Raw genomic sequence first — 22,755 nt, forward strand, 5'->3', positions numbered from 1 at the left:
AAAAATACCAGCTGCAAGCATAAAAATTCCTTCCAACAGATCAATGGAGTGAAAGTAACCTTCCATCCTTTTTCAGCAGGCAGGCTTTTAAGTAGTGTTGGCTTGGTGGCAATGGACCATTTCACCCAAGGATGTTGTCCTTAATAGGATCTAGAGGATTATGAACAAAATTTTAAAACTTGGGCGCTAAATCTATATTTATGTCTACAGAACAAGCATCCAGAGAGGATAAGTAAACAACGGAGCATAACTCTCTATCTTGGTAGGGAGGTCTTGCTCCTAGGGAATCCTGCATTTTGGCTTGTTGCAGTCCTGCCCTTCGCTCCCTGCCTCAGCCACTGTTTCATGCAAATTGCTTCCTTCTCATCTTGGGAAGGTGCTCTCATATCACACCACAGGTGAGGGAACTCAGTGCTTTTCTGGGACTGGGGGTGGAAAAACACAAAACTGAGCATAGAGAAGGGCTGTTCTGTAGGAGACATAAGGACAAAGTAGAGTTTAAGGGAAAGGTAGAAAAGTAGGAGAGCAGTGTCAGAGAGGAAAAGATCCTTCAAACCCAAAGGATGGAAGAATGGCATGGAAGATGACAAATGACAGAGGAAGAAATCCTGGTTTATGTAACTTATTAGAGCAAACATATTTTCAAACAGGGGAAAGCTCCTTTAGTCTTGAAGAGGAATCTAGCGATTAACTGATGTTAACTGAGGAAATACCGAGCACAAGTAAAGCTAGACTTTACAGGCAAGGAAAGAAATCACTAAAATGGATGTAAAAATAGGGAAACATCCAGTGTCAGGACATTTAAAATTCATGTGTCTGGTGCATGAATTAAACCTGCAGTGCACACAGTGATTGCAGTGATTTAACGTGTGCCTAAAATGGTGAATGACAGAAAACAACAATTGAGATTATAACTATGTCATACTATATATATTCATAGAGAAACCTTTTTAGTGATCTCTGTATCATAAAAAGATCAGCAAAGAAATCTGAATAACAAACACAGGACAGAGCTGAGTTGTGTTTCTTGGTGACAAGACTGGAGAAGAGACAGATTTTAGAACAGAGGCAGACTCTGGAGCAGCCACTTGTGGACAGTGGGTGAGCAGCTGCCCCATCAGGTGCAAAGTAGGCATGTGTCCAGGGCACCAGCAGCCTTGCAGCTCTGACAGCTCCCAGAGTACTGCAGCCCCAAGCCAGGGTATCAGGGAAAACATCAGACTCTGGAAGGAAAAATTAAGATGAACACCACTCATTTCTACAAAGTAGCTCCTTTTTCAAAGATACAACATGTTCCTTCAGCTAGTTCAGATTTGCTTAGCGCAATTTATCTTCTTTAACATACAGATATTTAATTTGCCTTCAGAATAAGTAGCTTAGACTACTAAGTCATTAGTAGTATCCCTCTTCTATCCTGCAGATTGATTATCACTCTTGCATCTATTAATTTAGAAAATTAAATTCAGAGGTAGATAACAATAATTTCATATCCTGAAAACTGCGGAGTTTCTCAGTTGTCTTCATTAGTCTGTGCAAGGTAGAAGTGTCTGCCTTTCCCTTAAATTACTTTTCCTGTTGTGACCATTTAAATACACAGATAGTAAAGGCTGTAGCCCTGCTGGGATGATCTTTTAGGCAAGTCAGACTGACCACAGCAAAGCTTGTTTGGAAGCTGAAATTTCAAATTAGTGCACATTCTTTTTTTATACCATCATTTTAAGTTATTGCTTTATTATCTAGTTTTGTAGACATGAGGGAGAAAAGAAATGTTAAGAAAAGGTCTGAATCAACTGTGTGAGAAGTCTGGGTGAAAAGAAGGTGAAGTTTCCAGACAGTATAGTCTATCAAAATTTTTTTCAAAGCATTTCAAATTGGTGTTAACTTTTACAAGATCAGTTTTGCACTTTTCCCTCTTTGCGCCGAGTTTGATATTTTCAAAAGCAAATCAAACCAAAAGACATTCCCTTATCATCAAATATGCCTCCATGCTGTCCCTCTAACATCTTACCTTGGTTTTGTTTTCAAGGGCATGTCATAGCAATTTCCCTGAGCAAAGCAAGCCATGGCTGTTGGGGTCAAGCAGTGGGTGGTGATGGTGCTGCTCGCTCTGGCTGATGCTCACCTGCCGAAACCAGCACGGGCCCCTCTGGTCTTGCACAAGCCCTTCCTGGTTGTCTGGAACGCGCCAACCGAGCAGTGCAGGCTGCGGTACAAGGTGGACCTGGATCTCGGTGTTTTTGACATTGCATCCAACATCAATGAGACTCTGAGTGGATCCAACGTGACAATCTTCTATCACACTCACCTGGGATACTATCCCTACTACTCAGACAACGGAGATCCCGTTAATGGAGGGGTGCCCCAGAACGAAAGCCTTATCAAACACCTTAGCAAAGCAAAGTCTGACATCGACTATTGCATACCCATGAAGAAATTTCAGGGACTTGCAGTCATTGACTGGGAAAACTGGAGGCCCCAATGGGATAGGAACTGGGGCAATAAAAGCATTTATAGAAATAAATCTCTCGAGATTGTTAGGAGACGGCATCCTCGGTGGTCAGAGGACAAAATTAGGAAAGTGGCTAAAGAGGAATTTGAAAATGCTGGCAAGAGTTTTATGAATAACACCATCCTTCTGGCTGAGCATATGAGACCAAACGGTTTGTGGGGTTACTATCTTTACCCAGACTGCTACAATTACGATTACAAGGAACACCCCCAGAGATACACAGGGAAATGCCCACCCATTGAGTCTTTCCGCAATGACCTCCTGCTCTGGTTGTGGAAGGAAAGCACAGCTCTCTACCCTTCTGTATACCTGGATTATATACTGAAGTCAAGTCCAAATGCACTAAAATTTGTTCACTATCGGGTTAAAGAGGCAATACGTGTTGCCTCAATTGCCAGAAAAGACTATGTTTTGCCTGTGTTTGTTTACTCCAGACCGTTTTATGCCTATACTTTTCATGTTTTAACAGAGGTAAGCAGACAGACTTCTTTCAAAATTTAGAAATTAGAAATAGCCTCTTAGAAAAAAATATGTTCTAGAAGCTTCTCCTGTGTAAAAGCACTTATGCATTTGTTTTTCATATTTAAGGCAGCCCCCTGAGAGGAAGTACTGTAGCCATGGTACAAAACTCTATGCCTTTCAAAAGTTAATATTGCAGTGGTTTGATCTACCTCTGTGAGATAGTGTTGTATATTTTTAATGAAGGTAGTTTAGAAAGAAAGTACAAAGAAATATATTTCTTAAGGAAGTAATCCATTCTGATATTTTTATTCTTCAGGGCAGCTTGTGAAACAAGCTTGACAGATTTTTTGAAGTCTAAAATTAATTAGTGCAATGGAAAGATAAACTTTCATGAGACATAAGCCTCAGGGCTTTTTTGTTTCTTTATGCAAATGTAAATTCATTCAGTATAGAAATAAACTAGTCAAGTAAAGTAATCTGTCCTGGAGTTCCTAACTCCTGCATGATGAGCACTGGCCATCTATCTCACTTTTCAGAGGTACAACATCTTCACATCTAACATTTAGTGCTAGACTGTGGAGTTCTTTTATTAAAGAAATCCAGTTTTTGAGTCCAATGTTCCATCAACCAGTGATCAAGTGCAATAAATATGTAGTGGCCACAACACTGATGGTAAATTATATATGTGCAAATCTCAGACTTTCTGAATATGTAATGATGGTTGTTGCTCTGACTTTGTTTATGCACATAATAGGGATGCACAGACGCTTATTCATTTCTCTAATAGTTGCCTCAAGTGCCAAAAGTTTTTCTTTGGTTTCTATCAATTTCATGAGAAAGGAGAAAATCTGGAACAGGGAACTCATAGAAATAATCCCTTGATGACATAGGGCATATGGGGGTGCTCCCTCCCTTTATTTCATGGAAAGCTGCATGGGAAATTCCTTCTAACGCTGCCAGAGACAAGTTCTTGGCTCAAACCCGAACAGAAAAAGAGAGAGAAGTGGCAGGGAAAAGGCAAAGTTCAGTCCAGTGAACCACAGGCTGTGGGGGGCTTCAGCCTGGAGCTGGAGCTGAGGAGGTGCAGCAGATCCCTGAGAATCTGAGAAATATTTCAGGCTGACCCCAGGAAGCAAATCGTACATAGAAGTAATTGGAATTTGGTCTGGTTCATTTTCAGCAATCAGGAGCTCTTTGGAGGTGTTTTCTCTGTGGAAATCCCAGGTGGTACTAGATGACTCAGAAATCATGGACGGATAGGCCAGTCTAGTCTTGAAGGCAAGGAGTCACTGGGGTCAGTACAGGCAGGATGTCACCCAGAACACCCTCACTGAAGAACTCAGGCTAGGAAATACGTAAGAATTCTTCAATTCAGTCTGTAATAATACATTTCTATAAAATTAATTAGTCCCTTGATCAATAAAAAAATACCATGAATGTTACTGTAAGCTATGAAAACTAGCATGCTGTTACCAGTTCTGTGTGAGTTCAAAATCTGTGGTGGTACATAGTCACTGTTTCACCTGAAGTTATTTTCTGAACAGTACAGTAGTAATTGGAAGTGATGCTCCTCTCAGGTTACATTCTTTAACTCACCAGCCTGTAGCCATTTACTTTTGGATGCTTGAAAGACTGTTTTACTACTCTGCAGCCAGAAAAGATCTTTGCATAGCCAGAGAAACATATTTGGATTATGCACCACTACATATTTTCTAATAAGGACAGCATAGGCAGGGTACTCAACATGGGACAGGGCTTAATGTGTCCAGACTACAAACATCATCTGTGAGAACAGCTTGGGTCTGACAGGAGCTTGCAGGGCTGTATTTAAAAACCTTCTACATAGAAATGATCCAGAAAATAATGTTCTTGTATTCTTTCATAGTCCTGGAGCCACTGGGATAATTTAAATGCAGTCTTGTATGTTCAGGCTTTAGACTAGATTGGAGCTTCTCATTTGACCCATGCCATACCCCTAAGTGATGCTCACAAAGTTACAAACAAGGCATGAAACCTCTGAGCTCCAGAAACAATGTGCATGGAGGTGACAAGGAAAGGTCCCAGGACAATGACATCCAGGCTAAATGGCCACAGAAAATTGAGACAGTAGGCAGATGGGATAGTTACCTAACCTCTGGCAGGGTCTGGGCCAGTCTGTTGCTATCCCTCTCCTCGGTGGGACCCCTCTGTCCCACCCCCCGTGGTGCGAGCCTGCTCGTCTCAAAGCACAGGCGGCGGAGGGGGTCCTGGAGTGGATACAACACGGACTCAAGGTATCTAGACACAGGAGGCTCAAACTTGCTGAAATAATCCCGGGTTTATTGTCTGCGTTCCATCCGGGGCAAGAGAGAGACCGAAAATGCCTTGGGTCTTATCTCTTACACCAGGGGGCAGGGGTGATTAGGGGATGCAGGGAGGTCACAGCCAATGGGAAGGGGGAAGGGAAAGAAGGTTCTCAGGTAGGAACTAACATTACACAACCCACAGGTGAGTTTTACCCTTGGGAGGTACCAAGATTTTAGATGCACTACAACAGGCCAGGACAACCACAGCCTGGCTCCATCGAGCTGTGCAAGAACTGTACTTTCTATTCCAACTGAAGCACTACTGACATTCAAGACTTGTGTGCAAGCCTTTCTGTACAAAGGGCTTATGTGAAATTGCACAGTGGAGTCAGAAAAAATGGTTGTAAGTCAGAGTCACTGAGGAAGAGACACAGGTCTATCAAACCTTCAGAGAGATGAAAGGCCCAGGTTCCAGACAGATGCTGTAGCTGTGTGTGCTGTACTTTTCACCCTGACTGCATCTGAAAATCAGGTGAGTTGTGCATAAGATGTCTGAGAAATTAATCCTGCTTTTTATCTTGGAAACAATTTATAGATTCTGAATTGGGATCCAAATCATTATGAAAGGTTTTTGTATTTGCTAGAAATGTGTATAAGCAGTTTGCCATCTGTAGGGTATTTAGAAACTTTCTGCTTAGACAATTCACTGCTAAGTGTGTGGGAGAGGGAAGTTGCACAGTAGCATCTGTGCTTCCTGACTAGATGTCTGGAATCATTAATAAAGCAGGATGACAACTGACAAATTATTAATAATGCATAGCAACCCTGTTGTTCCCCTATAGATAGTATTCTCTGATGACCAGGTGTGTATGTATATAGAGACCAACTCCTGCAACCATACTAGGCTTGAACTACTATTGCTGAACACAGAAAACTCTTGTCTGAAACTAAGGCTCTTCAAGATTACAGATACACTTACTTTTCTTTCCTCAACATGTAACTAGAACTGACTGTCTTGATCCATCTCAAGCTCCAAAACTGATGGTTTAGTTCACCTCTTATCCTTTTAAGGTCCAGTACAGTGACTTGGGTGATCTAAACACAAAGAAACATTGACAGATGCTAGAGCCCCCACATCTCTGCCAAATCAGGTGTCCATTTGGGGATAGCCCAGCATAGTCTTGAGGACCTTAGGTAGTTGCACACTGTCCCCAAAAGCTTGAACAAGAATGAGCATCAAAAGTGAAGAGCCTTTGTTGACTTGTTAATCATTTGGACAAATACAAGTTGCCAAAGTCTGATACAAGGATCAAATTAGGATTCCCCAGCTAGATAAATGCTAAGATATTCATATTTAAAATACCTATTTTTTTAATTTAAATTGCATGTTTTCTTCCCTATGGGACTTTTATTACACTCTCAAAGAGCCATGCCAGTGAGTCCCCATCAGTGCCAAGCTGTGCTGTGTGAGAAGGGGCACTTGGTTCAGTCCCAAAAACAGGACTACAGTGTCTGTGGCTGCTGGTGGAGTTCATGCTCACACAGTTCTTCCTGGAGGCTCCTCCTTATCTCTGGCCCAAATTTGCCACGCTCAGCTATTAGGAGAGGCACATATCTTTCCTTTTCTCAAAATACCCAAATGAGGAATGAAACCTTTATTTTCTTATCCTGTCTGTGGCAGAGGAGGAGGAGGAAGTAGGGGGTGGTGTCTCCTTCTTTGTATGACCCTCCGCTGGTCAGAGCGTCTGCCTCGGGTGCAGAAGCTCTTGGCTCTGTTCTCTTCCCAACCTGCTCAGGATGAATCCAGCACCCTGTGTCAGGCACCAGAAAAGAGTTAAGGAATCATCAGACCAAAAAGAACAAGCAGTCAGAGAGCAAAAATAATGCAAAGGTGCAACCTCCTGTCTATAGGCCAGTTGGGGAAGAGCCCTTCTGTGTTGATGGCTTTTGAGGTACTGAGCCTGACACATTCATTCAATAAAAGACATAACTATGCCTGGAAATGGCAGCCAGAAACCTTGTGTCTTTCCTTGTGGGCAGGTTACCTAATTATTAACACAAATTTATCATAAATGTTGTCAGCTTCCCACTTATTTCTCTTTCTCTCCTCTGAACCTTCATTGTTCTGGTGCACAGTGAAATGGCATCAGAGATGTCATCTGAAACCTCATGAGGAAGGTAGCCTTCTCTGGGTTATGTATCAGACCAAACTCTTTCTATTTCTCTCTCCTTCTGGGAAGGACTCTTAGCACTTGACTTTTGTTCCAAAGAATACAAAAAGAGGAAATTTAAGGCACAAGGAAAGTGTTTAAATGTAGTCCTATACAATATTTTTGCTATGAACTGCTGTTTTCACCAGCATTTAGCACCTGTCCAGGTGCTGTAAGAGTCCTTTAAGAATCCCTAGGAAAACATACCTTCCAATAAAATGCCAAATGTTGGTCTTAGCCCAAGAAAAGTGCTGAATTTCTCAGTGTTGTCGAGGTGGTAATTCTAGATTGCAGGAAAGTGGAAGAGAAGCTGCCCCAGGTGTGAAATTATCAGTGCCACTGGTCTTTACACATCTAAAGGCCTGGATGAAATGTAAGGATTATTTTTTTTCAGTTTCATATCCATATGAATTAGACATGAAGTGCTGTAATATTTTTGTGGACCTGATAAAACTAAAAAAGAGAGATGTGGAACATGGGGTTATAAAAACTAGATTTTATGACTTCTGGTCAAGCACTCTAATTCCCAGAGCATATTCCTTACAAAATGTTTATTTCAGTGTTTTCTCAGGTCTTAGTTCATCCAGAAATGCTAAATATTTATTGAATATTTATTCTGATAAGTTTTAATTCATTTCTTAATGAGATCTGAAATGTGTTAGTGCAAAATTGCTCAACCGTCATGTGAATAATGTAGAATCACAGACCACTCTTTGCATCTGGGTAAACTTCATAAAATGTGTTGCAGATGATGAAGGCCCACTTACACAGAAGAATATATTATTTTGTAATTAATAATAATAACATGGTTCTTCCATTCTGTACTTTTGCTTTTCTAAATTTGCCACCACCATACTGAGATAATTTGGCTGGTATTTTTGATTGTTCTCCAGTTAAAGAGTTGCAAAGACTGTTTAAAAGACCATAAGTATCTTTTTAAAGGAATTTTTACTTTGTTGAATTGAGAAATGTTGTAATGTCTGTCATTACAAACATTGGTCAGGAATTACTTTTTAATGAATTATTGTATACAGAAATGGTTTTAGGTGTAGTTGATTATGCATAGAAATTTTGAGAAAAAGGTTCCTTCCTACATATTTTTTAAGATTTACTTGCATTTTTCTAGACATAATATTTATAATCTCAGACAATGGCTTTAGGACACTGGCAAGATACATTGCCATGATGTTGGTAAGGCACTGGTGACTCCTGTTCAACACTCTGGCTGCTCTGGTAGAGCTGTATTATTTCTACTGCTACAACTCAGCTCCTTATTGGTTCAATTCTAAAAGTGGACATGGTTAAATCAAAATGCAAATGTGTGTGCATTTAGTTTTTCCCCCTCCACTTGGCACTTGGAGCAGGGAGAGAGGTTCATTGTTCAAAGATATGTTTCTTAGACTATTGGCACTCATGCTGGTAGAAACAGCAGCCCTGTAAGTCTGTTGGCTTGGCTAAAGCAACACGAGTTAGACCCCTGCCTAAAGCCATCAACTGCAACTAGAACTGATCCAGTGATGTGTGGTCATACTGACCATCACCTGCCAAAAAATATTACCTAGGTAGGTTTGGTAACCATTCAAAGACTAGTAGATAAAATAGATCACTAAATTCTTACTCCACCAGCTTGGCTGGAGGGACCCTTGTGAATAAACAATAAAGATTTCATTATTTAGTAGGCACACTTATGAATGCTACCTATGCAAATGTTTGTAGAGATGCAAAAGAGCTTTCTAAACTAAACAGTGATTTTGATGCCTTAAGTTTTAGCTTTCATATTTTTCATATTCTGTGCTGCCTAGGGGTGTAGTTTGAGCTTCATATTAAGTGCTAGTGAGCTCTCTTCACAGGGTAGGCAGACAAAACAATTCCTTTTCTAGATTGAAATCAAGGATAATTGTTACAAGTTTCAGGCCCAAGAGCATAAACAACAGTGGACTGAAGAGAGAAAACAAGGATGGGACTTCATAACCTGAAGCTGTGATTGGACAATTAATCCCAATATGCAGATGGACCAAAACTTATAAAAATGTGGGACCTCGTGACCAGTGGTCCATTTTGTGACCATTTTTAAATTCATCATGGGTGTAGCCCTGGCCAGGCTCTTGTACTGCCCAAGGTGTATCCTTTATGGCCTTTCAATAAACACCTACTTTATTCTTAACTCTGTCTAGCCTCTGTTCTAAGTCAGCCTCTCAAGGCATCAGTTCTGTTGTGAAGAATATGCCACGTCAATGGGTATATTCTGGACCAAAGTTGCCTCTGGGGAAAAAAATGAAATTATGCTAATAGCCTAGTGATTTTTTACTTTTGTATATTTGTTTTTCTCATGTGTGAATTTGGCCTTCTTTTTCAGAGGGATCTGGTCAATACCATTGGGGAAAGCGCGGCTTTGGGAGCTGCTGGAGTTGTTCTCTGGGGCAGTATGCAATATGCCAGCTCAAAGGTCGGTCATATCAGTTCAGCAGTTCTTAGGAATCACCACAATGCCTCTTGTCTGACACCACACCCTCCAGAGCACCTATCTACCTTTGTCAGCGTCATCAGCCAACAACAGAGGATGATGGCTCAGTACTGATTTCAGGTCTCATTAATTCTGTTAGGCTGAAAAGTCCTGTTGCTCCACAGCACATTGATTTGGGCAGGTCATTTGTAGCTCAGTGGAATAATGAGTCCAGGTGAGGAGAAAGACATGTTTCAAAAAAAGCCATGCAAATATAAGCACAGCTTGTTTTACAGTGTTCCACTTTGTAACTACAGCAGTTACCCAGATTGATTGGGAAGGAATGGAGTCTGGAGGTGAGGTATTTTCTCCAGTTGCTAATGTTGAAATGTTACATGGAAAATAATGTCACAAGACAAGCCCTAGTTACTTCTCCTAAGTTCTTCAGACTTTCATGAATAAACCTTCTTGAGGAGATGGGAGGCAGCACTGGAATGTCCCAGGAGGCATGGGATAGCCCCCATTCTTAAACCTGGGCTCTGGTGCCCACTCTGCTTTTCATTTAGTCTGCTCTCCTACTCCTGAAGTCTCTGGAAAAGTACCACTGACTTGGGCAGAGGAACCAGGAGATTTGAACTGGAACTTTCCAGTTGCAATTGCAGCAACTTCTGTTCTGGTTTATGAAAATTATGTGGCTCCTGGTAAACTGAAGGTATTGGAATGATCAGGGCCAGAGTGATGACTTAATGGTTAGTCCCATGCACTTTGTCTAGTCAGCAGTTACCAGAAATCTCTACTTAAGGAACCAGTTAGTCTCAAATATGAACCATGTGAACTCTCTTTCTGCTTCCTGGGACTCCTCCCTACTCTCACACTACATGTTCCTACCAGACGCTAAAATAGAAACTATAGTAGAAGTCAATACTTTTCTAATCATCCACATGGAATTAAACTCATTTAGAACAAATTGATCACTTCAGTGTGTAAGTCCAACAAGATCTATGTCAATGGATTACTTTAGGCAAGAACAGCTTAGTACTAGCATCTTTTTAGACATAGTAATCTTGGGCATAGTGCTAGATGCTGAGAAATGTGTTGTGGTCTTCTGTTATCCACAGGAGAGCTGCTTGACCGTGAAGCGGTACATTGATGGACCTTTAGGACATTATGTCATTAACGTGACCTCAGCAGCCAAACTCTGCAGCAAAGTTCTCTGCAAGAAGAATGGAAGATGTATCCGTAAAAACAGCGACTCTTCTGCTTACCTCCATTTGTCACCCACTGATTTTAAGATCCATGACCATCACTCAGAGAGGGGCCCCAGGTTCCAGGTGACTGGTGAACCCAGCCTGGAGAGTATTGAAGCCATGAAGCAGAGATTTATTTGTCAGTGTTACCAGGGCTGGACAGGAATATTTTGTGAATTACCTGACCAAAAGCTATTGGAACACTGGGTTCATGTAGTGTTAAGTAGATCAAGAAAACAAAGCTTTTTTATCTTCCTCTTAGGAGCCATGCAGCTTCTTCTGCTTTGTTTTACACATTAAGGTCTTCTAAGGCAGTGCAAGGGAATAAAAATGGTGCCTACAACAGTTCTATTTCTTAAAAAATATATATATTGTAAAGTGAAAAGGCATTCGTGATTAAATAATTTCATTTTGTTTTAGTTATTTTCCACTACTGCAACTTTTTAAGACATTAAAAATTTTGGAAACATTTTTTTACCAGCTCCTTTACTCCTTCCTTCTGTTTCACTCATGTTCAACAGATAAAGATTCTGTTGTTGCAGTGGAAGTTTTACCTGAGGAAAGAAGTTGAATGAACTTGTAGAAAGATTCAACCACGTAGAAGTTTAGAAAGAAGAACACAGAACCTCTTTGTTTCAGGGCTGGGTGATTTAACATGTTGGTGAGGACAGTCTCGTGGACCAGGGATTAGGAACTGTTCTCTGCAGCTCTTGCTGAAATCAAGTGGTACCTTGTGTGAGCAGCTGCACTGTGCCCAGAGCCATATCCATTGATCCTACTGCTTCTGCACAAACAATGCGAAAAGTGTAGATTTATACACCAGCACACAGCTTTAAAAATTTATATTTGATTCATGCTACTTCTAGAGGTATCAGTATTTCCAGTATTAGTGTTCCGCCATCAGTTTCAAAGATACTGTCTGTCTGAACATCTCTCAATTACTTTTAGGTGAGGGGATTCTGAGCTCTGAGAGCAGTGCTGGCAGCTGGCAGCCAGCAGAACTTCTGCCTGGGCAGGAAATAGGGAAGAGCTTCCTTGCTCACCCCAGCCCCTTGGGAAGGAGGCATCGCTGCTGCCTTTGGAGCTGGTGCAGGTCTTTGCTTTCTGCTGGCTGGTCAGGGAGTGGGAAATGAGAACAGATCCTACTGTCAGTGTGTGTTTCCCTCAGCAGGTCAGGAGAAAATGAAGAACTCCATTCATTGAAACATTTTGGCTTGAAGCCTTTGGCTTCAGATGGGGACCTCTCTGAAGGTGGTATAGCTTAATGAACTACTGATTACTGGTTAATTTAGCATCCATAACACGCTGTTCTGTCAGGCTGTGCCATGCCCGTTTGCAGTTATTCATTGATTCACGTTCATGTGTGAACAAATGTATTCCATCAAAATCCTATCTGTCTTCCACATAGCCTTTCAATGGAACAAACAATGGATGCCTTCACTGAATTGAAGACAAACCCAAGAAATTTCCTATACCACTCTGACTTATTAAAATAATTTTATTTGAGGTTTTTGTATGATGCATTGGACTGAGTATTGTTCCAGATCATGAACACAGACATTAATAAGAAACTCACATGTGAATCTAAAACTTCTTTTTTGTCCATACTAGTGTCTATATTGATCATCCGTGGCCTGACTACATTGCTTACATTACACAGTGCCCTAATCCTGCAGCAGTTTGACTAAAATCAGAAAGGTTCTATGGAGAAGATATTCAACTGTGTAAGGCAGTCTGAATCTGGCTCTTATCCAGGCCCCCTTCTTGACACTGTCCTAAATTACTTTAAACATTAACATGTTTTTATGAATTATAATCTTCTGTATTCTCTGTAATCTCCTTATCTCTGAACATTTCTTCATGGTAACCCTACATAACAAAAACTATCTTTGTTTTGCCCAGACCAGATTAACAGCTGGTGTGAAAGGTGATGCTCAGATTCACTTGAACCAAAGATCCAACTCACTACAGCCCTGCAGTGGATGTTAAGGCTGTCTTTAAACCTAGATGCTGAAATTGAACAGACTTCAGTTGAGACTGAGTGACTTGGGGCCTATATTGAGTCATTGTAATGTCATGTGCTGAAAAGCTCCAGGAGAGCTTTGCCACTGACCTTTTGCTTTGTAATGTGTAACAGCAATGGATGACAGCAAAAATAAAGGTAAAAAACTTCCTTATTTTGGTGGGGGAGAGGATGGATTAAAATTGAAGTTTAGAAAATCTGACAGCTATTAAGATCCAAGCCTTTAAATTGAAATTATTGTGCTTACCTTATAAAATATTTATATCTATTGACATATTCTGCTTTACCTTCTTTATCCAGTTCATATTTTGGTAAACTTCAAGGGAACTTACACTGATTTTATTATCTTGAGAGCACAGAAACTATTAGCCCAGTTTTACTAAATACCTGTCACCAGTGTTGGTCTGTATTTAAACTGGATGCTCCTGGTTTGTGTAATGCTGTCCTATAGAGCTGAAGTAAAAATATTGTAGTACTTATACACTGTGTCAGTGAAATGTGTTTATAATATGTTCTGTTGTCACTTCATAATGTGTTTTCGTTATTCCTGTATGCTTATAAGAATAAATGATGTTGAAACTTAAATATACTATTTATTTGGGCAGCATAAATTCAATTAAACTGACATAAGGTCTTCATTAGCTAAAGTTCTGGTACTTTGTGGGAAATTTCTGCAAACTAAACAAATTCTATGGGTGAAATGTCCATGTTCATGATTCAGTCTGTGGTGTATATGCTGTGTGAGGAAACACTGGTAGAGACTTGTACATAAGGCTCTGTCAGTTTATGTCAAGTCTGAATTTGTCCAGTGGTTCTTCTTTAGCCTAGCGTACAATTTCACACGGAGTGTGTGAGTGTCTGTGGTAGTATATCTATCTGGACACAAAGGTTTTTGAATTTGGGTCATATATTTCTGTGAAGAACTGCGAGCCCAGTTCTGCATCTGCATCACAAGGTTGTCTTAGGTAGAAGAGCAAAATCAGAATGTGGTCTAGGCTTCTTAACAGCTATTAAAGGAATCAAGTATCTAAGTGAATATAATTTTACAATTTATTTTCTATTTCACTAAGTTAGAGCCCTTTCTTTTGTGAAGAAAACACCATTTACCATATGACAGTGTCCCTGGAAGAGGTGGAGTTGGAGGTAGCTCTGCTGCTGACTGGGGACAAGTAGAAGTTGCACTTCTGAATGTAAGGTATCTCATGTATTGAGTGGCCCTGTGTGGGACCACCAACTACACCAGCCAGTACCAAAGTTAGCATGTATTTGATTCCTTAGCTGCACAAATGGGTCACTTTCTGGGAGAGGGTCACTGTGTGGTGCTGCAGTAGTGCCCTTTACCTAGGAGAATCCAGGGTCTGGTCATGCCAGATTGGCTGGAAACTGATGCTGGGCAGGACCACAGAGCATGCACCTGTTGATATATTTTATATTTAGTAAAGGCCTGTCTGCACAAACCAGTCTTTGAAATAAGTCGTGATATTAAAGGCTAAAGTCCTTGAAACCTTCCTGCAGAAGAGAGAGTAAAGCAAAACAATATCCTTGTGTATAAGAGAAGGAATGTAAACCTGTGTGTATTAGCCAATGGTAACTTGCTTAGCCCACAGACCCTGTAGAACCCTATAAAAGGTGTGCTAAAGATAGAAATAAACGGCATTCACAATTACTTCTGTGAAGGGTCGTGAATAAGCTGGCAGTCTCTCAATATGCAACACATGTAGAAACATGAAATATAGTCAAACCCTTGGTAACAAGTTAAATTAATCTCCCTTAAATTAATGCTACTCTTAAAATTAAACTATTAACTAATTGGTTCACTTAATACAGGTTGTACAGTTCAATCCAGACATGATCTCGCTTGTGTCTCTAGTACAACTATTGGAGAAGGGAGAGTTTAAAGAAGAAGAGAGCTTTTATGATGATGTCTTTATCTAGAATCAGTTCTTAAACCATAGTTGATCCTAGAAAATAGATATTGATTTCCAGAGACAACAGAAATAAGAGTTTGATTTATTTTATCTGAACCACTTCTGTTTCAAGATGATCATGGACCCAGACCCCTGGTATTCCCAGTGAGCTGTAGACTCCTTTAATTAGCTGAGGATAAGCAATGCCAACACACTGACATGCTTTCAGTTTTTATCAAGTTTTATCATTTAGCACTCAAAACCTTTGAAATTTGGGGAAGTATTATGCTAATTTCCTATTTCTCTCTTACCACCGCTGGGTGCTACACTTAATAAATTTTTATTTTGAGCAACTCATAAAATATAGAAAGCCTTGGACTCATTTGTTCCACTTCAGTTTGACTGATAAATGTGTGGGATTGTGGTTCCAACTTAATCAGATTTAGGTGCCTCTGGCATCTTCTTTCCACTGTCAAACTTTCCTCTCACTCCCATCCATCCATCCATCTATCCATCCATCCATCCATCCATCCATCCATCCATCCATCCATCCATCCATCCATCCATCCACCCACCCACCCACCCACCCATCCATCATTTGTGCTGTTCCCTGCTTCTGCTGGCACAGATGCTCAGGGGCCTTTGACCTGATCTGGACTGGGAAATCCTCCAGGTCAAATGTTCTCTTGTTAAAATACAGGTGCTTTCCCACAATGTAATTTTTTTTCTTTTCTTTTCTTTTCTTTTTTTTTTTTTTCCAGAAAGTCCCATTAATTCCTTTATCTGACTCACATCATTCTGCCCATAATGTTGAGCCAGGGCTAAGGAAGTGTACAAAACCCACAAGGAAGTGGTAACAAAGCCATAAGCTGAGTATTGTCACCCAAGACAATAAAGGGTGAGTAAGCAGCCTTGGTGGCTGGTAAGCAGCTGGCAGCATCGGTCATGGTTCACCCAGCCCGTGCCCTGGGTCTGTGTGGCAGGGGAAGGGCAGTGCCTTCCTCTGCTCTCCTCCCTGCCCCCGTGGACAGCAGGCAGCACATCCACCCAAGGATGGGGATACTGCCATGCCAGGGCACCTGCTGGACTCCCCAAAAACTGAGGGCTCCTTGCAGTGATCAGCCCAGACCTCGGTGCCTCTCAAGATGCCAAAGTCAGGGTCAGCAAAATTCTCCTGGCGTGGCCCAGCTGAAGAGCATGGATATTTAATGTGTTTTCTGAAGTACCCTTTTGCCACTGAGTCTTAAGTCTGAAAAAAGATGAGAAAGGCTTCCTGGCTGAACATAATCCTGTGGCTTTTTTGTGTTCCATCAGCTTTTTCCAAATGCAGTGTTCTTGGCTAGGGTCAGTGGCATTGTAAAAATGGGAGTGATAGGACTGTTTAGAAAGGAGCTAATAGCTCTCACCAATGAAACCAACAGAATGAAATCTCAGACCAGTTTGGATTTGTAATGCTGCACATAAATACATTTTTGTATACTTCTTTTAAATCTTCTTTTAAAACTCCTTTCTAAGATTCAAAAAATGTTGCTTAAATTAAAAATTATATCAGTTTTTCACTGAAACCATTTGCTGTAGATAATTAATTAAATTTTCACATCATGCACAATAAGGATAGATATGAAAGTTTTTTGCCAAGGAAACTTTGATCTGCTTAAGATACTGTGGCAGCCACAACTTCTCTTTTTTTTGCCTTTCAGGAAAACTAATTTGCTGTCAATCTGTGCCAGACTCAGAGGGTGGGTGTGTTTGCAAACACAGGTTACTCTAAAAACAAGTAGGAAATTATAGTTCTGTACACTTTGAAGAACCATACTGACTGAGAACAGTGCAGCTTCTCAGATACAAATGTTCTATCCTTCTAAAAGCCTAAGGAAAATCAATGCTGTTGCATACTGCTTGATGAATTTAAAGCCCCTGAGTTGTTCTCACTCAGCCATGGCACCGGGTGCCTTCCATATACCGTAGCATGAGGCAGTAAGGAGCAGCTAGAGGTCCCATTAGGAAAGAGAGGAGAATTCCTTTGGTAGCTTCCCAAATTAAGCTTGATATAACCTAAAGAGTTAACTTTGCTGCTTTTAACACTTGCAGCATATGAGATTATCCCTTGTTGAATGTCAACAGAGTAATTCCACGGTGGCATTTTTCTGATTCAAGGAATACCTTTTTTAAGCTGTAATAAGAAAATAAGGGGCTATGTGAATGGGTGTTGATATCCATATATATCCATGTGCAAATGTAAATGACAGTATGCATGTTCATACTGTAATGCATGTGTCTGTGAGCTTGACTCAGAAACAGTAGAACAGTTCTGAGGGGTGTGAAACTTTGTTTTTCTGCCTGGCAGGAGCGAGCTTGGAGCAGTTGCACAACCTTATAGCCTGGCATGTATGGCCTGTGCTGCTGCATGGGTTATGTCTGTTATGTAACCCCTTCTATACAGGAAGCTAACAGCATCTAACAGGATAAAAATAAGCAGACTTCTATAATTTCAAACAACAGTATTTTAAACTTTACTTACGTGTCTGCTTCTATTTCAACATTAAATTTGGCCCCTTCAAAAATTTTATTTATTTTTTGACCAGGGTGATATTTTAACACACTGGCAGCCTGTTTTCTCAGAGGAAGTTAGAGTTCCTTTGTCATTTTCCCATTACAGCAAGAACTTTCCTAGTTTTATTTAAGGTGCTCTCCAATGTCTATGAAAACAAAGCAGCCTAGAGCATCACTCCTGCTATTTTTCCTCAGACAGTCAAGAAGTCTGATATTTGTGGTCAATTTTTGGAAAAATGATGTTTGTTTTCATGGGAGTAATAACCCTCTCAGTCAATTAGACAGCAGATTATTAAGAGCATTTCTTGTATTGCTCCTTCCAAAGCTGAGTTTGCATGGCAGAACATAAAGCATTTAGTTTTTCCCTCTGCTGAAGGTGCTCCTTACCTTGGCTCTGTGTCCATTTGCCCTGTGTGCTGTGGAAACCCTTCAGGGCTGAAGCCTCCCTCCTGGACAGCAATATGGTCAGTGGTTCACATACACGGGGGACAGCTGGGGGTTTTAGCTGACACTTGCATTCAACCTGTGTTCTTACCCTTGAACTCCATGTGTGCTGCACTTGCCTGTTCCCATCATGGGGAGAAGTGAGCATTTTAGTGCCCAGGGAATCTGCCTCTCCATTCTGCACATGGCTCCCGTGGGAGTGTTAAAAAAGGCCCATGTCTGGTATTGCCTCTCCCTTGCTGGGCTGTCTTGTCCTCCGTTTGGGAATACCCAAACACTGGCAGGGCATTTTGATACAGGATTTCCCTGCATGGGACACCACAGGCCCTAGTGGTGATTCTGATTGTCCTCCAGTGGGACCCAGGGGTCGGGAAACACTGGCCCCAGATGAGACGCAAACTGGCCTTGGCAGGGACAGGACAGAGGCTGGGCCAGTGCAGGCCACTCACTGCTATGTCAAAGGTGCTTCCTCAAGCTTTGTAAAACTGAGTTGGGCTCAAAGATCCCACCTTGAGACCTTGAGTACCTACAATGGACAGTGATGCTCTTTGCATGGGATTAATTAATCCAGGCAGGCAGTGAAGTCCTTTGGAAGCTTTGGACTGCTCCTTGGACAAGTATTCTTTTCTTAAGTGTCTAACATCAAACATTATGGTGTGGAATTTGGGCATTTTTTCTAGACCTAGAAGTAGGGAGGAATGAGACAAACTCTCTCTGGGCCCCCATAAGAATTCAGGTACTGATACACCTCAATTTAGAAGGAGTAATGATGTGCAAGCATCACTGTTGTATTCAGCAGCAATTCTCAGGTCTGAGCATACTTAGGTTAAAAACTAATAATAAGCCTACCTGATTTCACTGAAGATGCTAATTTGAGTGGTAGAGATACCTCACTTTTCACATTAACCTCATCAGAAAACAATCTCCCATTTCAATTTTGTTTGGATTTCTCCACTTTTAAAGGGGCACAACCTCATCTGCTGTAAGATGGTTCATGATCACAGACTTGGAGTAGCTGAAAAGCAGGCATGAAATATTCATGTTTGCTTTGTTCACCCTTGGAATTTTCCTTTTAGACTGGCCTTAGTCCATTAGTTCCCAGCACCCACCAGCTGCTGTAAGGACTGTCAGTAGCAGTTCCTCAAAATATCCCCTCAGTGCTCCTTGCAGTGAGGCAGCAGGTCCTGTGACAGCTGATGAGAGCCAGATGGAAAGGCAGCACAGGGGCATGGCCACTGAGAGAGGCTCGTCAGGTTTGTTCCAAGTCTCCATCCATACAAGAGGCTTACCAAGACTTACATGACCCCTGGCTCAAAATTATTGCAATAATCCCTTAGACTGACAACACTGAATGGCTGTATTTTGTGCAACACTAACATTTACCTCTAATCTAATGCTCAGCTGGTGGGGATGAAAAAAATCTAGTGGGCTTTTTTTGTTGTTGTTGTGGTGTTACAGCTATTCTGTAGGAGTAGGAAGAGAGGAATGTCACCCATATCTTCTGGTGATCGGTGCAAGCTGTAATCATTCCACTGTGCATGTGGGTGCTTGTTCTGCTCAGTTTGGGGGCCAATCTTTCCCTACCTCAAATACACACTAACTCTGCTGGACCCCAGGAAGGGTAGTGGGAGGAGAGTCAGCTCCTTTCAGCTGCACAGGGCTAGCCTCCTGTTTAATTTCTATGAGAAGAACATGCTCTGAACATTAAGCATCACTGGTTCAGCTTTCAGTTAGGATTTGCCTTACAATTGCATCAGGAAAGTGGGCAGAGAGGAAGGCTGCTTCTCAAAAGAACCAATTCAGCTCATTTTAAAATGCTGTGAGGAGTAAGAGAGGCAGAGGGAGAGCCCAAGCAGTTCTGATGCTTTTAAATGGGCTCCTACATTTTTCCTAACTCAGCCTGAAGTCGGGTGTCTGGCTGTGCTGGATTGGGGTCCTCTGTGCACATGCCCCATCTCCTGCTCTTTGCAGTCTGGGTATTTTGAACTACAGGTAAATGCGCAGCGTGACAGGAAACCTGGGCATCCTGCAGATAGCTGAAGCCAGCCCCTCAACACAGTTTTTATGTCTTGAGGCTGATGTACCCCCAAAGAATGTGAAACTTCTTGGCTGTGCACATGCTGTAATCCATATAATTTCTAATCTGCTATACCCCCTGAAGACAACTGAGTAGCAATGCAGCCCACTCAGGCTGTTTTAAAACTCAGGCCACTGTGCTGACTTTATAGTGTAAGCATGCAAAATATAGCTCCAAGTGTAAAGACTACCATCTTTGGAAAAGGCAAGTTCTGGAAAACCTTTTGGCTTAAAACAGGTGGAAAACTGTGGTATTGACCACTGAGCACCTTGTGAGGCTGGGCATGGGCCAAAGAGGTTTTGTGATTGTTTCAGTGTATGCCAGAAAATGACCCAGCACTGGCATCAAGAGCATGAAGAAAGCACAAGCTAACCATAAGGACTGCTTCTATGGATGTTTCAGTGGGCCATTAAATCAAACTATCAGACCATCTGCCTCTTGCTAAAACTAAGCAGGAGTCTAGTCTCCCAGGCTGGACCACTGTCAGGTGTGATTTGTATACAGATGAGAGACATTCATGCAGCAAGAAGTGGGGGACATTTTTTTAGATCCAGAAGTTCAGCTACCTAGTATGCCACCAGAATGCATGTATTTTCATATAAATAATAAGAAAAATTCATTATAGGGGCAAAAGGAGCTAAGATGATAGAGGCCAACTGATTGTCCAGATGAGCCCAATGCACAGCTGTCGCTTGTCTGCTAAAATGTGATCTCCTACGTCTGAAAGTCCCACAGAAGTCAAAATAAGTTAAATTTTACTACAAAATTGCCCTCACATAATTCAGCATTTTAACTTTTGATTCATTATTCAACTCATTCCTCACAGTGCTAGGGAAATAGCTCTATTGCATCAGACTCATACTTGAATTAGTAGCATTTTGAGGAGGCCCTGCCCTAATTTTGAAATGTCCCTCAGCAGTTAATGCTGCTCAGGTTTTATAGCACTTTCATCAGGATCAGTGAAGCACTGTACTAAAATAGTTTGAGTCTTGGATATAATCAGCAATGATTATTACTGGGTCACAGGCAGGTAATTGTGAGATGAGGTCCATTTTTATTATCCATCACCCATTTTTATCATTATTTTCTCCATTTTTATTACCTGGTAGGTTGTATATTCCGTCCCCTGCATTTACTAACATAACAGAGACACTCTGCAGAATCTCAGTGGCAAATCACTAAAGGTTGCCTTGATCTAATAAGCCCCCATGCATATGAGGGAAGGCAGAGACAGCAGCAGTGCATCCTGCCATACCCCCATCCCCCAGAGGCTGCTGCAGGCTCTGTGGCTCTTGTGGTCATTTCCTTTGTCACCAGCCCCTTAAGTACATTGCCACCAAATCTGGGTCCAGCACAGACATCAAGGCTCACTGCTGAAAGCATGACTTCCACTGGAAAAAACACTCATTCCATCATCAGACTTCTGAGTGTATCAACTTTAGCTTTGCTGATAAAAAGCCAACAAAAGGATTATTTTGTAAAAATCCAGGGATTTTATTGGATCTCCGTGGGTGTGAGAATTCTTCTTTCAAAAAACATTCCTGTCTTTGATAAGAGTATTTGGAAACTGTCTTGCCTCTTGAAACAGCCTGGCTTAAGCCCATCAAGGTTGTGCCCTTTCAATGCCACATTATTGTAGAAAGAAAATACCCTCTTTATTCATAATTTTTCTAATCCCTTGATATGAATAGTGGAACATCACTGGAGTCGGTTTTCCGTTATAAGATAGATGACAAATCTTGAAAATGCATTCCTGTGCTCTAGATTAATCGGGGGAGAGAGATACAGGGTTTATGTCAACTGGTGAATGCTTAGTCATTTTCTTATCATTTCACTGGCTATTTTTTTTTCAGCAGCATCTTTTGTTCTGGTTCAAGTACTTCTCTCTATGTGACTTCATTTCAGAACCGGCTTTTTAAAGCTGATTTTGCTTAGTCTTAGCTAGAACTGTGCTGCCTACTAAAGACACACAGTTTCTACTTTCTCTGTATTGGCAATTGCTGTCGACTCTGCATTTTCACAGTCAGCTGGACACTAACAAGGGCTGCCTCTGTGGTCCCCTTGCCAAAGGAAAATCTAGTTAGCAGAAAGGGTATTTTGGGTTTTGTCAACTGTGATAGATACAAGTGAAAGAAATACCAAGCAAAAAAGAGCAGGATCATTTTTAGAAATCCTGCACAACTGGAAGCTAATTTGAAAAATCTAGGGAAAGGGAAAAAATATTGACCAGTGCTTGGGCACATCCTTTCTGCATGTTGCAAACAAGTGACTTCAGAGACTGCTCTCAGATGGAGCATGTATGTGTAGTGTGGTTAAATGCAGCCAATGGAATAAAATTAGAAGTCAGAAGTCAATGAATAAAAAAGAGCAACAGTTTCCTCCTTAGCAATAGAGATCCTACAACTTTCTTTCTGTGCTAAGTTCCCCAGGAAAGGTTTTTCTCAGGTGGTCTTCCACTCCCTTGCAGTCTTCAGTAACCTATAATTATATATTTGTGGTTGTTAAGTTGTTGGTGCTGGTTTTTATTTTTGTTATTTTCTTCAGCTTGCTGATACTTTGCCATGTGGCAGCTCAGAGGACTTTGGAGCAGCAAAT

The 22,755-nt window shown here is 41.3% G+C and overlaps 1 protein-coding gene across 1 annotated transcript; it reads left to right on the forward strand.

Annotated features, from left to right (window-relative positions):
* The first annotated feature begins 2,062 nt into the window (after positions 1 to 2,062).
* LOC131572581 (hyaluronidase-1-like) lies at positions 2,063 to 11,456 on the forward strand. The gene is made up of 3 exons (XM_058825829.1): positions 2,063 to 2,980; positions 9,823 to 9,912; positions 11,028 to 11,456. Exons 1-3 carry the CDS (start codon positions 2,063 to 2,065, stop codon positions 11,454 to 11,456), a joined length of 1,437 nt encoding a protein of 478 aa, XP_058681812.1.
* Positions 11,457 to 22,755: the final 11,299 nt, after the last annotated feature.

This window comes from Poecile atricapillus, chromosome Z (genome assembly GCF_030490865.1).
Source record: "Poecile atricapillus isolate bPoeAtr1 chromosome Z, bPoeAtr1.hap1, whole genome shotgun sequence".
In the NCBI taxonomy this organism is placed as follows: Eukaryota; Metazoa; Chordata; class Aves; order Passeriformes; family Paridae; genus Poecile; species Poecile atricapillus.

Excerpts from the sequence above, each read along its gene's own strand:
- LOC131572581 (XM_058825829.1), top strand. The coding sequence starts at position 2,063 with ATGGCTGTTGGGGTCAAGCAGTGGGTGGTGATGGTGCTGCTCGCTCTG. Across the intron at positions 2,981-9,822 it reads CTTTTCATGTTTTAACAGAG|AGGGATCTGGTCAATACCAT; the intron begins GTAAGCAGACAG and ends CTTCTTTTTCAG. Across the intron at positions 9,913-11,027 it reads TGCAATATGCCAGCTCAAAG|GAGAGCTGCTTGACCGTGAA; the intron begins GTCGGTCATATC and ends TGTTATCCACAG.